The 19,880-nt window shown below is 40.7% G+C and overlaps 1 protein-coding gene across 2 annotated transcripts in view; it reads right to left on the bottom strand.

Annotated features, from left to right (window-relative positions):
* Positions 1-19,880, bottom strand: part of OGT (O-linked N-acetylglucosamine (GlcNAc) transferase) — a 138,858-nt gene that overhangs the window by 97,145 nt on the left and 21,833 nt on the right. For both annotated transcript variants that reach the window (XM_053699104.1, XM_053699105.1), the window contains exons 7-10: positions 9,537-9,732; positions 9,270-9,410; positions 9,079-9,179; positions 6,788-6,941 (exon numbers count right to left, since the gene is read on the bottom strand). In XM_053699104.1, coding sequence (XP_053555079.1) covers positions 6,788-6,941; positions 9,079-9,179; positions 9,270-9,410; positions 9,537-9,732 — 592 coding nt within the window. The remainder of the gene's footprint in view (positions 1-6,787; positions 6,942-9,078; positions 9,180-9,269; positions 9,411-9,536; positions 9,733-19,880) is intronic.

The following is a 19,880-nucleotide window of genomic DNA, read 5'->3' as shown; positions in this document are numbered from 1 at the left end:
ATTTTTTAGCCCTATATATAGCTGGATTTTCTCTCCTAAGTGGGAATCCACTATTGTTTGGCTCTTCTTTGATCCCAATACGTGTGGGGCAATCTGAAGTTAACCCTTTGGCTGTTTGACCGGAAGGATAAGCTCGCTGGACAGCTTTGAATAGTTCAGCCTGCACCTGTGGCACTTCTCAAGTGCTTTATATCCAGTAAGTGATCCTGTATCGTTTTGTGGGGGTCCCTTTACCTACGATTTCACACTATTGTGGCGCCTCCTTTTGTCTCCCTTTCATCTGTAGTTTGTCGCTGGTGCCATCAGCCTTGGAAGGAGTTTCAGCTGCCGCATATCCGCTATGAGTGGACACCCGGAGAAAAATCTGCATCACTTGAACTATGTTTAAGGACTATTCGTATATACTATAGTACCCGGGTATTTGATTTCTGTATGTATCCGTTATTGCAATATTTCACCATTGTGTGTCTATAATAACATTTGCTACTATTGTTTGCTCACTATTTCACGTGCATTGATAGATATTTGGGTTTAGGATCTCAATATTTGCTGCTGGAGCTACATTGTAATTGTGGTCACCATTAGAAGGACACATTACACTTTATATATATTTTTGGCACTGTATATTACGATATATTGCGTTCACATTTTCATTTTGTTACACTCCAATATTCATAATCTTTCACTTTTGTATAATTATATACACTTGACACTAGTTTTTGCATCATATATCCAGCATTGTTGTGAAATTTTATTCACGCACATTACTTGTCCTTTGTTGAAGAGTATATTTAGGACACGGAGATTTATATTTTTTATATATTTTTTGTATGCACTGTATTAGAGTGCACTATTTATAGGCGCCTTCACTATATCATATCAAATGCAAAATGGATGATACTCTTCAGCCAAAAAGAAAGAGCCGTAGCTATCTGACCCCTATGCTTCCCAGAAAACACAACAAACAGGGAAGAAGATGGACGAAAATCCTTAGTGGCCTGTAAGTAAAAACTCCCAGGCCCGGACCACGACCAAAGAATGTAAAGTTGCTCCTCTTAGAAGGGCATAAATCTGTAAGAACTCAGATATTGTCCAGAAGGGATATTATGGCATTATACTATAAGAACTCAGCTGTGTATTCAGGAAGGGGTTAAATCCTCATTTAACACTAGGTCACTATGGAATGTAGAAAGATCACATTACCTGACCCCCATCTGAGAAGGATGGCCAGCTGGCTTAAGATCCTTTGTGTAAGGCTAATGCTCCCATTCCCTACCCCGAAAAAACACATGGCAGGATGAAACTATCTATCTATCTATATATATATATAACATTTCATAAGGGGGCTTGCTTATGAGTGACATCATCATAGTGGGAGGGATGAAAAAGACTTACAATAAAAGACCCAGGAATACTGGGTCTCTCTCTCTCTTTGTATTTGGGATGGTGACCAGCTAACATCAAGTAAGTAATCTTTACAGACACATACTCACAGCACACCACACTTTCACATAGACTGGGCAAATGTATTAGTGTAATATTGATGTATAGTTCACTGCTGAGTATTTATAAGTGATTTGCATATGTGTAATTTATATTTAATCTGCATATTGTAACTGTTTATGTAGCCTCATTGTAATAAAAGTTTTTGTACTGCTGGAATAAGACTGTGTGAGTGATATTCTTGCAGGTAGTTTAATTAAGCTAGTGATTGTGTGTTAATATGTATTAGCCTTTCACTAAAGTGTATAGCAAATAGACACTAAGATTTATAGAGTCTTAGGTACCATTTTAATGCAGATATTTCAGACACAAAGGAGGAAAACAATTTCCTGATGAATATTCTTATTAGAAACAACCTTAGTAAGGAAAACAGGTTTGGTACGTAACACCACCGTATCAGAATGGAAACTAAGATAAGGAGAATCACATTGAAATGCTGAAAGCTCAGATACTCCTTGAGCAGAAGAAATAGTGACCACAAACAAAAACTTTCCAAGATAATAACTTAATATCTATGGAATGCATAGGTACAAACGGAATTCCGTGAAGAACTTCCAAGAACTAAATTCAAGCCCCAAGGAGGAGCAATCAATCTAAACACAGGCTTAATTCTAGTCAGAGCCTGACAAAAAGATTGAACATCTGGAACATCAGCCAGACGCATGTGTAACAAAATAGAAAAATCAGAATCTGTCCCTTTAAGGAACTAGCTGACAACCCTTTCTCCAATCCATCTTGGAGAAAAGAGAATATTGTGGAAATCCTAACCCTACTCCATGAGTAGTCCTTGGATTTGCACCAATAAAAATATTTACGCCATAACTATAGTAAATCTGTCTAGTAACAGGCATACGCGCCTGAAGCAAGGTATCTATGACAAAATCAGAAAAACCTTCGCTTAGATAAAATTAAGCATTCAATCTCCAAGCAGTTAGCTGCAGAGAAACTATATTCAGATGATGGAAAGGTCCCAGAATGAGGTCTTTCCTCAATGGAAGCTTCCACGGTGGCAGAAATGACATGTCCACCAGATCTGCATACCAAGTCCTGCGAGGCCACGCAGGAGCGATGAGAATCACAGAAGCCCTCTCCTGTTTGACTCGAGCAATCACCCGGGGAAGGAGAGCAAATGGAAGAAACACAGAAGCTATGCTGAAGAACCAAGGCACTTCCCAGGCATCTATCAGCTCGGCCTGGGGATCGCGGACAGATAGCAAGAGTGAGACTCCGTCCACTGCATTATCCCGGTTACTTCCGTCAATTAAAAATATTTACGCCATTGCTAAGGAACTTCGTGTTCCTCCCTGACGATTGATGTAGGCCACCGTCGTAACGTTGTCCGGCTGGAATCTGATGAATTGGACAAAGTCAACTTAGGCCAAGCCCGAATTGTTTTGCATTGAATAATGCTCACAACACTAGGATATTGATGGGCAGGAGAGACCCCATCCTAACAGGCTGGCAACCGTTGTCACTATCACCCATGAGGGTCTGCCAAAGCATGTTCCCTGGGAGAGATGATCCCGCAACAACCGCCATAGAAGAGAGACCCTTGTCTCCTGATCTAACCGTATTTGAAGAGACAAATTTGAATAATCTCCATTCCACTGCCTGAGCATGTTCTGCAGAGGCCTGAGATGAAACCGAGCAAATGGAATGATAGCCATTGCCGTTACCATCAATCCAATTACCCCCATGCACTGAGCCACTGATGGCTGGGGATTGGTCTGATGTTGATCAAAAATATTTTCATGGATAGAGAGTCTATTAGAGTTTCCAAGAAAGGAACCTTTGTCTGGGAAACTAGAGAACTCTTCTCCAGATTTAACTTCCACCCTTGAGTCCTCAGGAAGGACAGAACAATGTTGGCATAGGACTTTGTTAGCTGATAAATCGACGCCTGGATCAGAATATTGTCCAGATAGGGCGCCACAGCAATGCCCCGCGGTCTCAGAACCGCAAGCAGCAACCCCCGAACCTTTGCAAAAATTCTGGGTGCCTTGGTCAGACCAAAAGGAAAAACCACGAACAGAAAAAGTTTGCCCAGAAGACAAACCTCAGGAACTTGACCAAAGTCAGTAAACTAGTCACTAAGCCACAACAGATGTGATGATCTCTGTGGAAAGGAACATGAAGATATGCATCCTTTAGATCCACGGTAGACATAAATTGACCCTCCTGGATCAATGGAAGAATGGTATGAATAGATTTCATCTTGAATGATGGACTCTGATAAACTAGATTAGAGTCTTGAGATCTAACACAGGACTGCAAATTCCCTCTTCTTTGGGAACTACAACCGACTTGAGTAAAAGCCCTGTCCCTGCTCCTAAATTGGAACGGGACAGAATACTCCCATGAAAGAGAGGTCTTGTACACAGCGTAAGAACGCTCTTTTAAAAAGAAACCATCCCCTGGGGGAAGAATTTCTGGTTCCAAACTTGTACCCCTGAGACGCTCTCTCTAATACCCAGAGATCACAGACTGCCCCCTACTATATCTGGTCCCGGATCAGGAGCCAACTCAACATGCAGGCTTGGGAGCAGCAGCAAGCTCCAAGACTGGTTATCGTAAAATTTTGAAAGGCACGAAAACTATGTTGCTCGTGATGTAAAACAGCCTGCTAGCACGCATACAAGATGCAAGAGCTGCAGCTTTTCCCAAACTGCAATCTTCTGCTTGCTAGATAGCTAAGCTAACAATCTCCTTCAAGTTAGGCCCGAACAGGGTGCTCCTTGTAAAGAATAGCTAAAAGCTTAGGTTGAAATGACACATCCACAGACCCAGAGTACGCACAGAAGGTATAGCGTGCGAAGACGGAAAATCCCAAACTCATAGCTGCCAACTTGGCAAACTGCAAGGAAATATGAGGAATTTAATAACTTAATTTCCGTCTACAGAGTAGTGGGCTTTCTTTCCATACTAAAACCCAAAGGATAAAATGCCCAACCAGAAGTAGCCGTAAAGTCCTAATAAAAATGACCTTTACTAGCGCGTCAACTGATAACACTGAGACTATTACCAGTATTGTATAAAGCAAATGAAAATACTGCAGTAGCAGGTGGAATCAAACTCCCAAGCTCCTGCTTGCAAGCACGAAGGCTACCCACTAGATTACAGAGGTACACTGATTGCGTGCAATATTGCAGAATGTAAGAATGTAATTCAGAAATTTACATGTAAAATGTGGGCGCTGCCAAACATAGGTATATTAGTTTGTCCTAAAAATAGCAAACCCTTGTTTTATTATTTAGTTATTGCAGCAATATCTCAATTAAAAAATTAACAGTTAAACAGACTGTTTATTTGTCTATGCAGAAGAAAAAAGGACACAGTCACTGTCTTCTAAGTTCAAGAAAAAAAAGGGGCACTGATAGATGAAAGGTATCTGAAACACTGCGTGCCTACAAAACCTCTCTGTTGTCTGCTAATTGCAACAGCAAAACACATCCTGTGTACTGCACAAAACCCTGTCTGCTATATGTTCTTTATAACACAGCAGAGAAGGTATCAGGCGATTAATGGAGGAACCATTTATTCAACTGTAAGACCCCAAGGGCGTGTAACAATAAGCATGAGAAAACCCTGCCCATTGTGGGCGCATTTAAGTAATTCACCCGGGCAGCAAACATTTGGAACAAATGGACTCCAGTGAAAAGTCCAAAAGGCGCGCAAATAAATAGTGCGCCGCAGCCCTGCCCATCATGGGCGTATTAAGCCAAAAAAACATAACACATTCACCATCACCCATGCTGAATAAAAAATAAACTTCCTGTCGGTTGCGAGTCTAATAGCAACCGTTGGAAGCAAGGATTAGCGACCTTACATAAAAATTTATGCAGATAAATACTAAACCCCGTCGGCTGTAAATCACATCAAAATCAACCGTATAGAGTAGGTATATGTAACCTTGCATCAAAGACAGTGATGCTGAAGCTAGAGCATACAGTTTAGCCCAAGCAGAATAAATCTCCCTGTCGGCTGACAATCTTACTAAACTCAGTCGTTGGGAGTAAGGGTCAGCAACATCCCGTACAACGCATGCAGTCACTGTCTTCCTGCAGAAGCAGATAAAGTCCCCTGTCGGCTGTGAATCTCAGTCATAGGGAAACAAGTACATATAAAAGCACTTTAATGTAAGAGCACAATAAACCTCCTTGTCGGCTGGATTATAAGATCAGCCTTAGGGAGCAAACGCATCTATAATACTTCGATGTAGAAACAGAAACTACATTTAAGCTCAGGCAGAATAACCTTGCAGTCGCTGAGAATCTCACTAGAGAGATCAAGGACTGGTATATAAATAATGGCTTCTTTATCAGAAGTCAAGAGGTGCCTAGTGCAACACCCAGCTTGCAAGACCGATGTCGGCTCCGGCACGTGGGTGTGAAATTTCAAAATACTGCGTAGCTAAAGACATAAGATCCGACATTTTTACAAAGTCTGACTAAACAGTCTGTTACAGATACCACCAGGTTATGCAAAATAACCCCAGGCGTTCAGTACAAAATAAAACTGCCATGTGGGAAAGTCCCTTACTATTACTGAGACTTAGATCCCAATACCAGCACGGCCAAGAGACTGCCCTGTAATGCTGTCAGGCAAAGAAAAAGCTCTTCACAGACAGAGCCCATAAATATAAATAAGTGCAGAAAACCTCACAGAGGCAAATATTCCCTAGGAAAATAAAGGCTACACTTACCGCTTATGCTGCCCGACAGCAGGACAGCTATAACAGGGTTAAGAGGTCCATCGGGTCCCTCCTGTAGAAAGATGAAGCCTCAGTTAGATCCAACCTAGGCCATCACAGAAAGGACAGCAGCACAGTATGGGAGGCGCAGTGAGAATTATGTCCCACAAGTTCCCAATGCTTGAAAGCCACCAAATGCTTCTCTTTTGTTACTGAAGAGAGTGATCTGGTCTAGGCTGCACCCTACACAAAGTAGCACTCAGAGGCACTACTTTAAAAAATAATAAACACTTGATTGAAGAATCTTTACACCTCACTTTGCCTCTTCCTATCACTAACGCAGGCAAAGAGAATGACTGGGTTGGGAGGGAAAGGAGGAGCTATTTATGCAGCTCTGCTGTGGAGCTCTTTGCCTCCTCCTGCTGACCAGGAGGCGATATCCCACAAGGATGAAATCCGTGGACTCATCGTATCTTGTAAAAGAAATAACGTTTTTCTGTTCTTTCTTATATTTATATTTTAGCCGATGGCTGGGTTACTAGTAGATAAACATTATAGAAGGCCGTATAAGAACATAAAAACAGGAGAAATTACTTTGTGAATTGAAGCAAGGTTACTGTGTGCATCAGCAAAAGCTGGATTGATCTGAATTGCTCTTGTGTAACATTGTAGTGCACCTTGGACATCCTGCATCTCCTTTAGTGTATTGCCCATGTTAGAATAGGCATCAGCAAAAGTAGGGCTTATTCTGTAAAACAGAAAAAGTAGCATTTAAAAAAAAATAATACATAGAGACACTATATATATATATATATATATATATATATATATATATATATATATATATATATATACACATATATACATACACATACACACATATATACACACATATACATACATACATACACACTGGATATAAAAAGTCTACACACTCCTGTTAAAATGTCAGGTTTCTGTGATGTAAAAGAAATTAGACAAAGATAAATTATTTCAGAACTTTTTCCACCTTTAATGTGACCTATAAACTGTACAACTTGATTGAAAAACAAACTGAAACTTCTAGGTGGAGGGAAGTAAAAATAAAAAAACTAAAATATGGTTGCATAAGTGTGCATAAGTGTAACTGGGGATGTAGCTGTGTTTAGAATTGAGCAATCACATTCAAAATCATGTTAAATATGAGTCAGTACACACCTGTCATTTAAAATGCCTCTGATTAACCCAAAATAAAGTTCAGCTGTTCGAGTAGGTCTTTCCTGGCATTTTCTTAGTCGCAACCTACAGCAAAAGCCAAGGTTCGCAGAGAGCTTCCAAAGCATCAGAGGGATCTCATTGTTAAAAGGTATCAGTCAGGAGAAGGGTACAAAATAATTTCCAAGGCATTAGATATACCATGGAACACAGTGAAGACAGTCATCAAGTGGAGAAAATATGGCGCAACAGTGACATTACCAAGAACTGGACGTCCCTCCAAAATTGATGAAAAGACGAGAAGAAAACTGGTCAGGGAGGCTGGCAGGAGGCCTACAGCACCATTAAAGGAACTGCAGGAATATCTGGCAAGTACTGGCTGTGTGGCGCATGTGACAAAAATCTCCCATATTCTTCATATGTCTGGGCTATGTGGTAGAGTGGAAAGGCGGAAGCTTTTTCTTTTGAAAAAAAAACACATCCAAGCCCAGCTAAATGTTGCAAAAACACATCTGAAGTCTCCCAAAAGCATGTTCGCAAAAGGTGTTCTGGTTTGATGAAACCAAGATTTAACTTTTTGGCCATAATTCCAAAAGATATGTTTGGCGCAAAAACAACACTGCATACAACCAAAAGAACACCATACCTATAGTGAAGCATTTTGGTGGCAGCATCATGCTTTGGGTCTGTTTTTCTTCAGCTGGAAATGGGGGCCTTAGTCAAGGTAGAGGGAATTATGAACAGTTCCAAATACCAGACAATATTGGCACAAAAACTTCAAGCTTCTGCTAGAAAGCTGAACATGAAGAGGAACTTCATCTTTCAGCATGACAACGCCCCAAAGCATACATCCAAATCAACAAAGGAATGGCTTCACCTGAAGATTAAAGGTTTGGAATGGCCCAGTCAGAGCCCAGACCTGAATCCAATCGAAAATCTGTGGGGTGATCTTAAGTGGGCTGTGCGCAAGAGATGCCCTCACAATCTGAGAGATTTGGAATGTTTTTGCAAAGAAGAGTGGGCAAGTCAAGATGTGCCATGCTGAAAAACTCATACCCAAAAAGACTGAGTGCTGTAATAAAATCAAAAGGGTGCTTCAACAAAGTATTAGTTTAAGGGTGTGCAAACTTATGCAACCATATTTTTAGTTTTTTATTTCAACTTCCCTCCACCTAAAAGATTTTAGTTTGTTTTGCAATTGAGTTGTACAGTTTATAGGTCACATTAAAGGTGGAAAAAGGTCTGAAATGATTTATCTGTCTCATTTTTTTACATCACAGAAACATGACATTTTAACAGGGGTATGTATATATATATATATATATATATATATATATATATATATATATATATATATATATATATATATATATATATATATATATATATATATATATATATATATATATATACACATACATACATATAAACACACACACACACATATATACACACACACACACACATACTCTCTCTCTCTATAATGTATATGTGTGTATATATATATATTTATATACATACACACATATACTCTCTCTAATGTATATATGTGTGTGTATATATATATATATATATATATATATATATATATATATATATATATATATATATATATATATATATATATATAAATAAACAAACATACACAAATAAGATTTTATATTCTGTTTGTTTTCAGAACATATGCTTACCGAATAGCTTCCTTGTAATGCATCAGGGCCTCTTGAAGCTTGCCCTGTTGCTGCAGGACACTAGCAAGATTAGAATGAGCAGCAGCAAACTCTGGGAACACCTTTAGAAAACACCAACATTAAGTAAATTTTATTGTACAGGTATCAAGAAATAATGTATGAGCTGCCAAAAAAGCTAATTCACAAATTACCTCAAGAGCTTTCCGATACAAACGCACTGCTTCTTCAATGTTTCCTTGTTCTCGCTTGATATTTGCTAGATTATTGAGAGAATCTGCATGGGTAGGGCACAGTCGAAGAGCTGTATTATAACATTCTTCTGCATCAACCACCTTGAGTTGAAGAAAAAACAAACAAAAAAACCACACAGAAGAGCAGTATTAATATGCATGATGTTATTTATACAAGTAAAACAAAACCTCTAGAGTATATTTAAGAAAAAAAAAGCTTTTACTTACACTGCCTTTCTCTTTAAGGGCATTGGCAAGATTACAGTAGGCATCAGGAAAGTGTGGTTGCAGTTCAATGGCCCTTCGATAAGTATCAATTGCAAGGTCAATGAGTCCCTGTTCATAATATACACAGGCCAGATTACCATGCACCACAGCATGATTTGGACTAAGGCTAAGAGCACGCAAATATGCTGCTACAGCTCTGAGAAGGGGGAAAAAAACAAAACAAACACCACATTTAACATCGAGGAACTGTTGTGAACCATTATAACTCTTATACAATACAAAATCTTATTTATGTCTGTTCCTGACTGGTCACAGCAATAGTAATAAGATAAACACCACAATATAAATTATGTCCCTAGACTGCAAAATTAATTTCTTTTTTAAGACACGATGAGTACACGGATCATCTTAATTACTAAGGGGATATTTACCTCCTGGTCAGGAGGAGGAGGCAAAGAGCACCACAGCAGAGCTGTTAAATAGCTCCTCCCTTCCCTCCCACTTCAGTCATTCTCTTTGCCTACGTTAGTGATAGCTAGGAAGTGGCAAAGTGAGGTGTTAGATTAGATTCTTCAATCAAAAGTTTATTATTTTTAAAGTAGTGCAAGATTGTGCTGCTTTGTTCTAGGGTGTAGCCGTAGTCCATATCAGTCTCTTCAGTAGGGCATTGGTGGCTTTAGAGCAATGGGAACTTGTGGGACATAATTCTCACTGCGCCTCCCATATTCAGCTGCCCTAACCCTGAAAGCCTGAGAGATTTTTACTCAGGAATTTCGTTTATTTACAGGTCCATGGGAGGGAGAGGACTTCTTAAACCTGGGAACTGCCTTGCTGCCAGGCAGAAGATGAAGCAAGTGCTGACTTTATTCTGGGGGTATAGGATCTCAAAAAAAGCTTGGGCACTATATTATTTTATTGAACATCATTGAATTTGGATCAGATTCTCCTAGTCTATTAGGGGACATTATGGCAGTTAGGACGCAGACATGACATGTGTCTCATCTCATAAAATCTCTTGGTCGGTTTTATATTTGAACTGTGGACAGAGTGTGAGCTCTAAGGGGGTTTTCTTTGAGCTATCGTGTGACGAACCAAGGTTATCCAACTCTGCACCAGTCACTTATTTGGCACAGAAAGGGTTTTCAGCCCCCTTTTCTGTCACCTATAGCTCAAATGCTGCCACCACTTAAAATTTATTAAAGGGAAAATCTTAAGGAAAACCCCAGACTTTACACATTAACTCTAGAAATACAATTTAGCAGAAAATAACCTAAAATTATACAGTTCTAATATTCCAGTCTCTTTCAGGAAAGTGGTTCAATTATTAGACAAAGGCCAAACTTAATAAAGGAATTATTTATTATGCCAAAAATATTATGCACAATGCATTAATAATAAAAAGTTACAAATAAAATTACACACGCAAACAGTATTTTAAAATAAAAAGGAGAAAAACAGAATTGAATACTTTCCTAGTTTTCAAGATCTGCGCCAGGGGCTGGCATGAAAATGATGGCTCCTTACTTCTGTACAGCAGCTCCCCTTGTAAGAATGACAATCTTATTGTTAAAAAATAAGATTCTTAAACCCTACTTTTCAGAGATTAGGTTGCTTAACCACACCCTCCTGGGCGGGCTAAGAAACCCCCCTGTCTTTACAACCTTCAATAGACTAATTTCTTGCCTGAATTTATACAACCCATTATCATTCCTGCTAGGTAAGAAATTTCTATGCCATAGGTTGTCATATTTACCTGCCTTTAGGTTATAACAGCTTTAACCCACATATGTACATAATATACCAATGTCCTGTCAGTGACCTGGTCAGTTTTTGTAATGAAGAGCCTGTTTTGCATCAGGCATTCTATTGACAGCTTAAGCCATAAACTTTATCCTGTGTATCTCTGTGACTAAGAGTTTCAGTGACTTTATGACCCAATGCATACACACTAACATTTGGTGGCTATTTAGGGGGTTCTGGCACTTCAAAGAAAATACAAACACAATTCTTCTTGAAAACAAATAACTGTTTTGAGTGCAAGCTACACAGAATTAACTCCTTAGCAGCTGAATCCTGAGATATTTGTGACATATCGAAATATACAGCTGTTTAAACTGCAGTCGTTCAGTCTGGGCTTGTGCTCCCGGTGGCTATCCTTAAGACAATGGCGACCGGGAGATCACTTAAGCTTTTGTTTATTGAAACATAACAAGATAGGATGAGCCGTTTGTTACAGTGGAAGAGATGGTAACAGCGAACTATGCAGCTGTTCAGTCTAGTATTTTACTCCTGGTGCCTCTACTTAAACAATGGCGGCCGGGAGATAACTTGTGAAACGCCCACTAGGGGCGGAGCTTGTTAATGGCGCCAATTTATTACTCTCCTCCTTCCTAACACTTCACGTACTATGGGAAGGAGCGGCGGATCTTAATGTGGGTGCGCCTTGCAGAATATACTTTCCTCCTACCCCTTCTGGAAGGATCAGAGGAATTCTTGCCTGAATTTATTTTTATGCGCTTAAGACAGCGCTATAACAAGATCAGGAGTTGTGTAGAGAGGCTGTCTGACGCCTCAGCTGAGACAGGCTGAGGTGTAGAAGGGGTTTAAAAGTAGGAAATTCCATGTACGTATTCAGAGATATTTCTGGCGTCATGTAAAGTCAACAGGTTACATTTTAACATTTAAAGAGACAGTAACGTTTGTTATATTAACAAAAGATAGTCTTATTTAATTATTCTGCCATATGCGAGTCAGACTGATAAGGAGGTGTACTTAAAACTTATAACATTTTTATAACACATGCAGTGCCCTGCGGTTTCTCCCAAACTTCACCTTGAGTTTCTGCGCAAGACATTGCTTCATTAAAGGTCATAGCGATCTCTATGCACAATAAAATAACGTTTATTTTAAGTACATTTTTAATAAAATAAACAAAGTCTGGAATGTATTGGGTCTCTGATGACCAGATGACACCTCAGCAAGATTACGCTTAGGTGTAGATAGGTTCTGCAATGTTTGTGTGCTAAGTTAACTTTTTTCTGCACACAAAGATGAAAAGTTACCTTTTAAAAATGAAAGAGTCCGTAACATTTTTTCTAAGGTGCATACTGCCTAGGAGCCTAGTGACAAGGGTCAAGATATGCCACAAATTCTCCTAAGGTGTCCATAAAAATGTATGGCCCTCATGCAGTGCCCTGCGTTTCTTCTTTCACTCCACTTGGAGTTACCTTGTATTATTGCATGATGTTTTTTCCACGTTCTAGGGAAAAAGTGCAAGAGGTCATATTTTCTCTGAATCATGTTATTGATTCAGTTGTAGCTTTCATGAATATTCCCTCCCTGTGAGGAAGATACTTTGGTAGTATCGCATAAGGAATTCTTAGTCTCTGATGAGGCAATTCCTTTATCTGATACTGGGTTTATTTTCCTTCATTTTTAGGTCAATACCTCCATTGGAGAGATTGTCTACTTAGAGGAGGTTTTAGCTTCTCTGGGTGTCCAACACCAGTACGCTATATTAATATTGTGACGTGCCCTTCATGGTGGAAGTACTTTCTGTACCAGATAGGGCTATAGAGTTACCCCCTTTGTCTCCTTAATTTAGAAAGATACTCAGGGGGACTAAGAATTTACACTCTAACCAAGGGTGCTTGTGTCCTTTCAATACATTAACAAAGAAGCATATCTTTAGAGATGCTATTCGCAGGAGGATAGTAGTTCTTAAGGAACCCTATGTTTACATTGTCAACCTGCGGTCTGTATGGCTATTGTTTTCGGAGCGGCTGCTTCCTGGTTTGATGCCTTGCCTGATCTATTGGACAGACACCCCTCTCGCAGGGATAGGAGAAGGGTTTTTAAGTTAGACTCCTTTATATTCAGAATAGTATAAAGGATGTATGAAATGATTTTGTTCTTTTCGAGATTTCTGGTAAAATCCTTCCTCTCCTTTTCCCAAGTAGAAAAAGTCTTTTTGGAGACCCTATCTGGCTCAGCATAGGGGATAATAGTTAAAAAAAAGGCCTGCTGTTGTATCTAAGACACCATCAGGCGTGCACCTGATCCGTAAGGAGGCAGGTTCTCTTTTTTTTTTCAAATCAGGTTTGGTTCATAATCCCTGGGTGGTATACATTGTGTCCAAGGGATACAAATTAGAGCTCCTGCTTCAAGATTATTGGCAGGGGTGTCCTATCTAGACAACATCCTAACCCAGGGTTATCCTTACAACTAGTAAGATTCCGCCATAATAGACTCCTTGTCCATAAAGATTTTTCTGACAGAAGTCAGGAAATCAAAGATTATCGATACTTGTCTAGTCCTTCGGTCCACTTCTCGGCCGCCAGTGGCTCAATGCATGAAGTTAATCGGTCTGATGGTGGCTGCAATGGACATCATTCTGTTTGCTCGCTTCCATCTCAGACCTCTGCAGTTAAGCATGCTCAGTCATTGGAACGGGGATTATGCAAACTTGTCTCCTCAATAATTCTAGAGAGGAGACAAGAGACTCTTCATTGGGGGTTATTTCTGGATCATCTTACCCAGGGAACCTGCTTTCGCAGACCATCTTGGGTGATTGTGACAACAAACGCCAGCCTTCTAGGGTGGGGAGCAGTCTGGGGCTCCCTAAAGGCTTAGGGAGTTTGAACTCAGAGTCTGTTCTTCCTATAAACATTCTAGAACTGAGAGCAAGCTTCAATGCTCTTCTGGCCTGGCCCCTGCTAGCCTCACTACGGTTTATCAGGTTCCAGTCGGAAAACAACTTCAGTAGCTTACATCAATCATCAGGGCGGAACGAGGAGTTCCTCAGCGATGAAAGAGGTAACCAAAATTATTATCCAGTGGGCGGAGAGAGGTTCTTCAAGCAGTGGTGCCTTCAGTTTAGGTACCCTGTCTTGTCCCTCCCGTATCATCTGTGTACTCTAGCTTGGGTATTGAATCCCATTAGTAATTAAGATGATCCGTGGACTCATCGTATCTTAAAAAAGAAAAGAAAATTTATGCTTACCTGATAAATTTATTTCTTTTTTGACACGACGAGTCCACGGATGATCTTAATTACTAATGGGATATTCACCTCCTGGTCAGCAGGAGGCGGCAAAGAGCACCACAGCAGAGCTGTTAAATAGCTCCTCCCTTCCCTCCCACTCCAGTCATTCGACCGAAGTTAGGAAGAGAAAGGAAAAGCCAAGGTGCACAATAACCCACAACCTGTCTAAAAGAACAGGGCCGGGCCGTGTGTCAAAAAAGAATTTATCAGGTAAGCATAAATTTTCTTTTCTTTTTTAAGATACGATGAGTCCACGGATCATCTGAATTACTAACAGGATTAAATACCCAAGCTAGAGTACACATATGATAAGGGAGGGACAAGACAGGGAACCTAAACGGAAGGCACCACTGCTTGAAGAACCTCTCCCAAAAAAAACGGCCTCAGACGAGGCAAAAGTGTCAAATTTGTAGAACTTTGAAAAAGCGTGAAAAGAGGACCAAGTTGCAGCCTTGCAAATCTGTTCCACAGAAGCTTCATTTTTGAACGCCCATGAGGAAGCAACAGCCCTCGTGGAATGAGCCATAACTCTCTTGGAAGGCTGCTGTCCTGCAATCTCATATATGCAAGACGTATGATACTCTTCAGTCCAAAAAGAAAGAAGTAGCCGTAGCTTTCTGTCCCTTACGTTTTCCTGAAAAAAACACAAAGAAGACTGACGAAAGTCCTTAGTCGCCTGGAGGTATAACTTTAAAGCACGGATTAAGTTCAAATTGTGCAGAAGTCTTTCCTTCTAAAAAGAAGAAGGATTAGGACACAAAGAAGGAACAACAATCTCCTGATTAATGTTCCGATCAGAAACAACCTTAGGAAGAAATCATAATTTAGTACGTAAAATTACCTTATCTGAATGGAAAATAAGATAAAGAGACACATACTGTAAAGCAGAGAGTTCTGACACTCTCCGAGCAATAAGAAATAAAACTTTCCAAGATAACAACTTAATATCTAAGGAATGCATAGGCTCAAATGGAGCACCTTGAAGAACTTGGAGAACTAAATAAAGACTCCATGGAGGGGGTAACTGGTTTGAACACAGGCCTGACAGAATGATTGTACATGTGGAACATCTGCCAGACGTTTGTGTAACAAATTAGATAAGGCTGAGGATTTGCCTCTTTAGTGAACTCTTCGATAAACCTTTCTCCAAACACTCTTGGAGAAAGGACAAAATTCTAGGAATCCTAACTCTACTCCATGAGTAGCCCTTGGATTCACACCAATAGAGATATGTATGCCAAATCTTATGGTAAATCCTTCTAGTAACAGGCTTACAAGCCTGAATCATGGTCTCTGACAGATTCAGAAAACCCCTGCATTGATAAAATTAAGTGTTCAATTTCCAAGCAGTCAGCTTCAGATAAACTAGATTTGGGTGAAGGAAGGGCCCCTGAATCAGGTCTTTCCTCAACGTAAGTCTCCAAGGTGGTAGATATGTCATCTCCACCAGATCTGCATACCAAATCCTGCAAGACCAGGCCGGTGCTATGAGGATCACTGAGGCCCCTTCCTGTTTGATTCGAGCAATTACTCAAGGAAGAAGATCAAACGGAGGAACAAGTATGCTAGATTGAAGGTCCAAGGGGCCGCCAGAGCATAAGTTCCGCCTGGCGGTCCCTGGATCTCGACCCGTATCTCGGGAGCTTGGCATTCTGTCTCAATGCTATGAGATCTAATTCCGGCTGACCCCACTTGAGAATCAGGCTGGAGAACACTTCCGGATGGAGCCCACTACCCCGGATGAAAAGTCTGTCTGCTCAGGAAATCCACCTCCCAGTTGTCCACCCCTGGTATATGGATTGCCGATAGGCAACAAGAGTGGGCTTCCGCCCACTGGATTATTTTTGGTTACCTCTCATCGCTAAGGAACTCCTCGTTTCTCCCTGATGATTGATGTAAGCCACTGACGTCATTTTGATCGATTGGAACCTGAGAAAATGGACCAAGGCTAATTGAGGCCAGGTCAGAAGAACATTGTAGATCGCTCTCAGCTCCAGAATGTATAGGAAGAACAGACTCTGGCTGAGTCCAAACCCCCTGAGCCCTTAGGGAGCCCCAGACTGCTCCCCACCCTAGAAGGCTGGCAACTGTTGTCCCAATCACCCAAGATGGTCTGTGAAAGCAGGTACCCCGGGAGAGATGAACCAGAGACAACCACCATTGAAGAGAATCTTTTGCCTCCTGCTCCAGTAGTATTTGGAGGAGGTAAATCTGTATAATCTCCGATCCATTGCCTGAGCATGCTTAACTGCAGAGGTCTGAGATGGAACAGAGCAAACGGGATGGGGTCCATTGCCACCATCAGCCAGATTATCTCCATACACTGAGCCACTGAAAGTCGAGTAGTGGACTTAATGACTAGACAAGGATCGATAATCCCTGATGTCCTGACATCCTGTCAGAAAAATCTTCATTGATATGTAATCTATTATGATTCCCAGAGAGATACCCTTGTACATGGGACAAAGGATCTCTTTTCCAAAATTACCTTCCACCCGAGAAATCGCTGGAAGGATAACACCATGCCCATGTGAAATCTCACTCGCTGTAAGGATGGCGCCTGGACTAGGAAGTCGTCCAGATAGGGCGCCACTGCAATGCCCCGTAACCAAAGCACCGCCAACAGCGATCCCAGAGCCTTTGTGAAAACTCAGAGCTGTGGAAAAACCGAAGAGCCACAAACCGGCGGAATTTGCCCAGAAAGGCAAACCTTAGGAATTAAGATGATTCTTGTGAATGACATGAAGATATGCATCCTCTAAATCCACTGTTGTCATAAATTGACCCTCTTGGATCAAGGGAAGAATGGGAAGAATGGAACGAATAGTTTCCATCTTGAAGGACGGTACACTAAGAAATTTGTTTAGGCTCTTGAGATCTAAAAAAAAAAGTGGTCTGAAGGTTCCCTCTTTATTGGGGACCACAACCCGATTGGGATACAAAACCCAGACCCTGTACCTGTAGTGGAACTGGAACAATCACTCCCAGGTCTGAGAGGTCTCCTACGCAGTGTAAGAACGCCTCTCCTCTTGTCTCATCTGTAGATAATCCTAAAAGCAGAAACCTGCCTCAGGGAGGAAAAAAACTTTGAACTCCAAAAATTGTATCCCTGGGACACTACTTTCTATTGCCCAGGGATCCTGAACATCCCAAACCCAGGCTTGAGCGAAGATGGAAAGTCTGCCCCCTACAAGAACCGATCCCGGAACGGGGGCATGCTCTTCATGCTGTCTTTGAGTCAACAGTAGGCTAATTGGATCTTTTCTTTTTTTGAAATTCTTTAAATGTAATTCCGTCAAGTCAGGTACCAACAAGGTCTTCCCCTTGTAAGGAATCACTAAAAGCTTAGAGACTTAGAACATACATTCGTAGAACAAGGCTCTAACCATAAGGCTCTGTGAGCTGGAACAGAGAAACCTGAAACCTATGCTCCCTGATAACTTGAAGGGAAGAATTTAAAATAAAGGAAGTAGCCCATTTGAAAGCTTTTATCCTGTCCTGGATGTTATCCAGGGGAGTTTCTGACTTAATAGCATCAGACAACGCATCAAACCAATATGCCGTTGCACTGGTGACAGTAGCAAAGTACACAGCTGTTGCCATTGTAAGCCCTGGTGTGCATCTCCATAAGACCTGTGGAAAAAAACAACAACTATCCTCTAGGGGTATCCTAGTTCTCTTAGATAGGCTGAAATCTACTCCTTAGTGACAGGCCTACTCCTTAGCCGAGTCGGCTATGGGAAACATCTTTTCAAATATAGGGAATACGGTCTCTTCCATTCCTTATAATTTACTGAACGCACTAGGATAGAGTACACCAGTAGCGTCCAAGTCTCCCAGGGTAGCTAAAACCTCCTAAAGTAACAAATGGAGATATTCAAGATAGAAAACTGAAAGAAAAAAAACAAACTCAGGATCAAATAAGATATTATTCATCTGAGTCTGAGGATTCACTCTCAGATAATCCCGAAGTATCTTCCTCTTTCAGGTAACAGGGAAGAACCATTCGGAATAGCAACTACTGAATCAATCATTGAAATAATTCCTCTAGTAATGTTTTCTACCACATGGGAAAAACAAAGTGCATGAAATGCAGAATAACCCCGAGTGGAGTGTGAGAGGAAGCGCAGGGCACTGCATGTGGGCCATAAAAAATTTTGGGACACCACAGGAGAAATTTGGGCATAGATTGACCATTGTCAGACTCCTAACAGCAAAAAGCCTTAGGAGTAGGAAAAAAAAAAAAAGTTAATTTTTTTTTACTAAAAATTGACACATAAAAAACGTTAGTTTCTTTAAATTTTAAAAAGTAACCTTATTTTGTGTGCTCTTGTACCATCCTAAGTCAGAAAGGATGAAGTAAACAAATTAACAACTGAAAATCTTTTAATAAAATTAAGATAAAAAAACATTACTGTCTCTTTAAATTTGAAACTAACTTTTTCATTTTGCACGCAGGAATGAGGTAGACGAACAAGCAAATATTGAAGCACCTACTTACACCTCAGATATTTTGCTGAGGTGCCCATTTAAATGCAATACGACTCATTTAACATCTCAGTTTAATGACAGAAAAATACATACTGTTTATTTCCTTGTATAGATACGTCAATAAAAGTAAAAAAAAGTAATGACTGTTAGATGCTCTGTCTTCCGATATATGTAATTGAGGTGGAGAGCGCAATCTAACACAGCCTCAATGTAGCTCCGCCCCTTGTGAGCGTGATAACACACCATTTCCCGGCACTTTCATTATGTCTGTGCCTTGAGATAGAGGTAAATCCGCCCATCGTGGGCGTATCACTAAACAATCTCCCGGTCGCCATTAATATGTATAGATAGGCTACCGGGAGCTAACTGAACCACACAATTATGTATACTCTGTTTAGAAATTGGGGACGATCGTGCTACCGCATGTTAGGTTGCGTTTTAGCCCAAGTGAGAGAACCAAACAATCATCTCCTGAGTCTTATTACTTTGCCCCAAGTGATTGAGGCACCCAGAGTACAAGCCACACTTAGTCCTCTTAGCCCCAGTGCCTGCTAAAAATGTGCTGTCACAGGATCCCCTCCCTTTATAGGAATAGGAGGAATGTCCCAATAAAGGAGTTATATCCAAATAAAGTGCTCCACTTCCTCTAAGATCTTCCCAGACCCAGAATAAAAAGTTAGCACTTACCTTTAAAATCTACCCGACAGCAGGGCAGCTCAGCAGGTTTATGAGGTCCTCTCCCTCACATAGCCCTGTGGAAAAAGGATAGAGCCTGAGTAATCTTACTTAAGCCATCAGAGTTAGGGCAG

Source organism: Bombina bombina, chromosome 1 (genome assembly GCF_027579735.1).
Source record: "Bombina bombina isolate aBomBom1 chromosome 1, aBomBom1.pri, whole genome shotgun sequence".
Lineage (NCBI taxonomy): Eukaryota > Metazoa > Chordata > Amphibia > Anura > Bombinatoridae > Bombina > Bombina bombina.
Note: the sequence above shows the minus strand (reverse complement) of the source record. Positions and strands in the feature narration are given on the sequence as shown.